The sequence below is a fragment of the Sturnus vulgaris genome, unplaced genomic scaffold (genome assembly GCF_052056855.1).
Source record: "Sturnus vulgaris isolate bStuVul1 unplaced genomic scaffold, bStuVul1.hap1 Scaffold_141, whole genome shotgun sequence".
NCBI classification, from domain to species: Eukaryota; Metazoa; Chordata; class Aves; order Passeriformes; family Sturnidae; genus Sturnus; species Sturnus vulgaris.
The window spans coordinates 275,654-281,595 of NW_028276063.1; the positions used below are offsets into that span (position 1 = coordinate 275,654).

The window sequence follows — 5,942 nt, forward strand, 5'->3', positions numbered from 1 at the left end:
CCCTGACCCCCAAATCCACCCCAGACCCCCTAAACCCTCCCAGTTACCCTCAATTCCTCTTAGACTCCTCAATTCCCCTCAGACCCCCCCAAATTCCCCCATTTCCCCCCGGCCCCTCCTCAGCTCCCCCCAAAGCCTCCCCTAATTCCCCTCAATTCCCCTCAGATTACCCCCAAACCCCCTCATTTTCCCCATTTCCCCCACCTCACCTCCCTCCTCAGCCGCCCCAAACGCACCTGAGACGCCTCAATTCCTCTCAAATCCCTCAATTCCCCTCAGATTCTCCCCTAAATTCCCAAATTCCCCCATTTCCCCACCTCAGTGCCCTCCTCCGCTCTCTCCTCACGCTCTCCCGCCACCGCGGCGTGGGTGGGCCCTTCCAGCCTATAGCAGCGCGCCTCTCCCCGAACCAACCAATCAGAGCGCGGTTTCCCCAGCAATGCCCGCCTCCCCCGCCACTCCAGCCAATCAGAGGCCAGGCGGGAGTGGCGCCCTCTGACCCCGGGGCCGGGCATGGAGCGGGCGCCCCCCTCCCCCCCCACCCCCCGGGACCCCCGGGACCCTCCCCGGGCTCGGGCGGGTCCTGCGGGAGGCGCTGGGAGAGGACGGAGGGATCCGGGAGCTGCTGGGGCGGTGCAGGACAGGTGGGGGAGGGGCGGGGGTTGGGGGGATGGGGTCCCAAGAGGGGTTTTGGGTGGGTCTGGGGGGTCCTGGGTGGGGTCCGGAGGGAGTCTGGGGGTCCTAAGAGGGGTCTTGGCGGGGTCAGGGAGGGGTGTAGGGTGTCCTGGATGGGGTCTGGGTGTCCTTGAGGGGGTCTGGGCGGGTTTTGGGAGGGGTTCTAGGGGTGTGGGAGTCCTAAAAGGGGTCTTGGGGCGGTCCTGGATGGGGTCTTGAGGGGTTTTGGGAGGGGTTGGGGGTCCTAGAAGGGGTCTTGGAGGAGACTGGGGGTCCTAAGAAGGATTTTGGGGGGCCTGGGGGGATCTTAGGGGGGTCTGGGGAGGTTCGTGGGGGCTTCTGGGAGGATCTTGGGGGGGGGGGTCTGGGGTCGGTTCTCAGAGGGTTTGGGGAGGAGTCTGGGGGTTCTGGGAGGGGTTCGGGGGGGGTCTTGGGGAATCTAGGAGACTCTAAGGGGTCCCGGGTTGGGTTTGAGGAGAGGTCTGGGGGGTCTTTGGGGACATTCTGGGCTGAGCCCGATTAGGGTCTCAGGGGGTCCTGGGGAGGTCCTGGGGGAGATTTGGGGGTTCTGGGTGGGTTTTTGGGGTCCTGAGAGGTCCTGGGGAGGATTTTGGGGTGTCTGGGGAGGATTTGGGGAGTTTGGGGGGGGGGGGTTGGGGGTCCTGGGGTCATTGGGGATGTTCAGGGGGATTTGGGGTCACTTTTGGGGGTTTTGAGGTCACTGTAGGGTCATTATGGGGGGTCGTGGGGATCTCAGTGTCCCAGGGGCTTATGGGATGGTTTTGGGGTGGTTTTGGGGGTTTTGAGGGTTATTTTGGGGTCACTTTTGGGGTTTTTTCCCCCCCAGCTGCCCAGATGGTCACCCTGGCCCATGAACTGTCACTGGGGTCACTGTGGGGTCACTGTGTCTCAGGGGCTTATGGGATGGTTTTGGGGTGGTTTTGGGGGTTTTGAGGGTTATTTTGGGGTCACTTTTGGGGTTTTTCCCCCCCAGCTGCCCAGATGGCCGCCCTGGCCCATGAACTGTCACTGGGGTCACTGTGAGGTCACTGTGGGGTCGTTATGGGGTCACTGTGTCTCAGGGGTTTATGGGGTGGCTTTGGGGTGGTTTTGGGGGGTTTTTGGGGTTGTTTTAGGGTCACTTTTGGGGTTTTTCCCCCCAGCTGCCCAGATGGCCGCCCTGGCCCAGGAACTCTTTCCCTGCCGGGCTGAGCTGCTCCAGGGGGGGCTGGGGGGGCCCAACAGGGGCCGGGTCCTGCGGCACCTCCTGGGGGGGAGACCCCTGCTGGTCCCGTATCCTTTGGGGTTATTTGGGGTCAGGATTTGGGGTTGTTTTGGTTCAGGGGAGACCCCTGCTGGTCCCGTATCCTTTGGGGTTATTTGGGGCAGGGTTTGGGGTTATTTGGAGAGGCCCCTGTTCGTCCCGTATCTTTTGGGGTTATTTGGGGTTATTCGGGTTATTTGGGGTTTGGGGAGACCCCTGCTCGTCTCATATCCTTTGGGGTTATTTTGCGTCGTTTGGGGTCATTTAAGGTTATTTGGGGTTTAGGGGAGACCCCTGCTTTGGGGTTTGGGGTCATCTGGGGTCATTTGGGGTTATTTGAGGTTATTTGGGATTTGGGGTCAGGGATTGGGGTTATTTTGGGGTTATTTGGGGTTTGGGGAGACCCCTGCTGGTCCCGTATCCTTTGGGGTCATTTGGGGTTTGGGGTCAGGGTTTGGGGTTATTTGGGATCAGGATTTGGAGAGACCTCTGCTGGTCCCATATTCTTTGGGCTTATTTGGGGTCGGGATTTGGGGTTTGGAGTTATTTCGGGGTTATTTGGAGTTTGGGGAGACCCCTGCTGGTCCTGTATCCTTTGAGGTTATTTGGGATTATTTGAGGTTTGGAGTTTGGGGCCAGGGATTGGGGTTTGGGGTCTGGGACAGCCCCTGTTGGACCTGTATCCTTTGGGGTTGGGATTTTGGATCTGGGGTTTCCATTTGTGGTCTGGGGTCAGGATTTGGGGTCTAGGGGCTCCATCTGGAGTTTGAGGGCTGCATTTGGGGTCTGGGGTCTCCATTTGGGATCTGGGTCTCCATTTGGGGTCTGGGGGCTCCATTTGGGGTCTGGGGTCTCATTTGGGGTCTGGAGGCTCCATTTGGGGTTTTGGGGGTCGGGGTTTGTGGTTTTGGGTCTGGGTCCTTGCCCTTGACCCCCAGCTATGACGAGGACAGCAACCACGCCCCGTGCTGCCGCCGGGGGCACAAAGCTCACTGGGCCCTGCTCAACGGTGAGGGGGTCCCCAAAACACCCCAGAAATATCCCCCCAAACATCCCAAAAACATCCCAAAAACACCCCAAAAATACCCCAAAAACACCTCAGGGGCACAGAGCTCACTGGGCCCTGCTCAACGGTGAGGGGGTCCCCAAAACACCCCAAAAACACCCCAAAAATATCCCCCAAACATCCCAAAAACATCCCAAAAATACCCCAAAAACACCTCAGGGGCACAGAGCTCACTGGGCCCTGCTCAACGGTGAGGGGGGGCCCAAAATACCCAAAAATACCCAAAAACCCCCAAACCTGTCTGACCTCTCAAGATACCCTGACCCCCCAAATCGCCCCAAATCCCACCTCAGGGGCACAAAGCACACTGGGCTCTGCTGGACAATGAGGGGGTCCCCAAAATAGCCAAACTCTCCTGAGCCCCCTAAATCCCCCTGACCCCCCAAAACTCCCAAAACCCCAAAATTCCCCCGAAACACCACAGGCTCCAAGGCTTACTGGACTCTGCTCAACGGTGAGGGGGTCCCCAAAATCCTCCTGACACCCCCAAAATCCCCCCAAACTTTCTGAACCCGAAAACCCCCTGACCCCCCCAAATCCACCCGAAACTTCTCCAACCTCCCCCAAACTGGCCCCAATCTCCCTAAAAACATCTCCAATGCCCCCAAATCCCCCCAAAACATTTCCAACACCCCCCTGAGCACCCCAATTTCCCCCCAAAACTCCCCCGAAACATCTCCAGCCCCCCCAAAACCCCCCTAAATCCCCCCAAACATCTCCAGCCCCCCCAAATTGGGGGTTTAGGTACCCAATGACCCGGGGGGGGGGGGGTCCCTGAGCCCCCGTGAACCCCAAATTCCCCCCCAGGGGTGATCGTGGCCGTGCCCCCCAGGAGCCGCTGGGACCCCAATTCCGGCAGGACCCCGAGATCCCCAACGTCTTCCACGCCCATTTTGGGGAGGGGGCTTCGCTTTTGGGGGGTTCCGGGGGGGGATCAGGGGGGGTCTGGGGGCGCTCGTGGGGCTGGGGAGGGGTCCCAGTTTGGGGAGGGGTCCCTGTTTGGGGAAGGGTGCCATTTTGGGGAGGGGTCTCGGTTTAGGGGTTCCCCAGGGGGTGCAGGAAGGGTCTGGGGGCACTCATGGAGCTGGGGAGGGGTACCGGATTGGGAGGGGCCCCCATTTGAGGAGGGGTCCCATTTTGGGGAGGTGTCTCTGACCGAGAAGGGGTCCCAGACCCAGGAGGGCTCCTCCCATTTCGAGTCGGGGTCCCGATCTCAGGAGGGGTCCCAGCCCGATTCAGTCCCGGATTTGGGGCGGGGGTCCCCGATTTGGGGAGGGGTCTCAGCCCGATTCAGTCCCGGATTTGGGGCGGGGGCCCCAGCCCGAGGATGGGCCCATTTTGGGGAGGGGTCTCTCTCTGAGGAGTGCTCCCAGCCCGATTCTCTCCCGGATTTGGGTCGGGGATCCCGATTTGGGTCGGGGGTCCTGGTGCTGGCCCTGCAGGGGAAGAGCCCCGGCCGCAGCTCTGGGCTCTGGGCGAGCTCGGGGCCAGCAATGGCCAACTGGGCGAGCTGAGCCCGCGCCGCTGGGGAGGGGGCTTCGTGCTGCCCCCCGGCGGCCTGGGGGAGGGGCTGCTGGGCCGGGCCGTGCTGCTGCACCCCCTGCGGACCCCTCCTCAATAAACCTCCCGCAGACCCCTCCCCAATAAAAACCCCATGGGTTTGGGGCATTTTGCGGTTTTTTGGGGCTTTTTTTGGGGATTTTGGGGGGGGGGGGGGCGTGTGTCTTTGCGATGGCCGTGCTGCTGAACCCCCTGCAGACCCCTCCCCAATAAAAACCCCATGGGTTTGGGGGCATTTTGCGGTTTTTGGGGGCTTTTTTTGGTTTTTTTTGGGATTTGGGGGGGGGGGTGTCTTGCGATGGCCGTGCTGCTGCACCCCCTGCGGACCCCTCCCCAATAAACCCCCTCCCCAATAAACCCCCCACCCCCCTGCAGACCCCTCCCCAATAAACCCCCCCCTGCAGACCCCTCCCCAATACCCCCCCCACCCCTGCGGACCCCTCCCCAATAAAATCCCGATGGATTTGGCAGGAATTTCTGGTTTTTGTGGGAATTTGGGGGGCGTTGCGCAGGTTTTGGGGCGGAATTGAGGAGTTTTGAGGGGTTTGGGGGGAATCTGGGGGGGCTTTCGTGAGGCTCTTGGGAAGGTTTTGGGGAGTTTTTGGGATGGCCGGGCTGCTGCACCCCCTGCGGACCCCTCCCCAATAAAAACCCCGTGGAATTTGGGGGATTTGGGGGTTTTGGGGGAGGTTTTGTGGTTTTTAGGTGGGTTTCAGGGAATTTCAGCGGGGATTTAGGGGGAGTTTTGGGAGGTTTTGGGGAGGTTTTTAGGTTTGGGGTGTTTTTTGGGGGTTTCGGGAATTTGGGGATTTGGGGATATTTGGAGGGGGGTTGGGAGGGTCTTGGGTGGTTTGGGGGCAGTTTTGGGGCGTTTTGGCTGTTTTTGGATGGCAGACCCTCCCCCCCAATAAAACCGGGTCTCTGATGTCGTTTTGGGTGATTTTGAGGGGGTTTTGGGGGGAAACTGGGGAGATTTTGGGGGGGCTGGGAGGGGTTTGGGGCGTTTCAGTGGGGTTTGGGGGGGGCTTGGAGGGATTTGGGGGGGCTGGGCGGTCCCGGGCGGGTTTTAGGGGGGTTCTGGGGAGTTTTGGATGATTTGGGGGGGTCCAGGCTCCCCCATTTTGGGGAGAGGTCCCGGCGGTTCCCCCCCCGGATCCGCCAGGGGGCGCTGTCCCGTTCCGGATCCGCCAGGGGGGCGCTGTCCGTTCCGGATCCGCCAGGGGGCGCTGTCCCGTTCCGGATCCGCCAGGGGGCGCTGTCCGGCTCCCGCGTGGGCGTGGCCTGTGCTGGGTGCTCATCTCTGATTGGCTCTCGACGGGAAAGGGCGGGCTGGGAGGGGGCGGGTCCTTCAAACCCGGAAGCGGCGCAAGGGCACGA

At 61.2% G+C, this 5,942-nt stretch overlaps 1 protein-coding gene across 1 annotated transcript in view; it reads left to right on the forward strand.

Annotated features, from left to right (window-relative positions):
* The window catches only part of LOC148219376 (uncharacterized), a 69,340-nt gene extending 64,388 nt beyond the window's left edge, over positions 1-4,952 (forward strand). Inside the window, exons 2-4 of the mRNA XM_088157649.1 lie at positions 1,839-1,968; positions 2,878-3,195; positions 3,813-4,952. Coding sequence (XP_088013775.1) covers positions 2,880-3,195; positions 3,813-4,519 — 1,023 coding nt within the window. The 5' untranslated portion in view covers positions 1,839-1,968; positions 2,878-2,879 and the 3' untranslated portion in view covers positions 4,520-4,952. The remainder of the gene's footprint in view (positions 1-1,838; positions 1,969-2,877; positions 3,196-3,812) is intronic.
* The last annotated feature ends 990 nt before the right edge of the window (positions 4,953-5,942 follow it).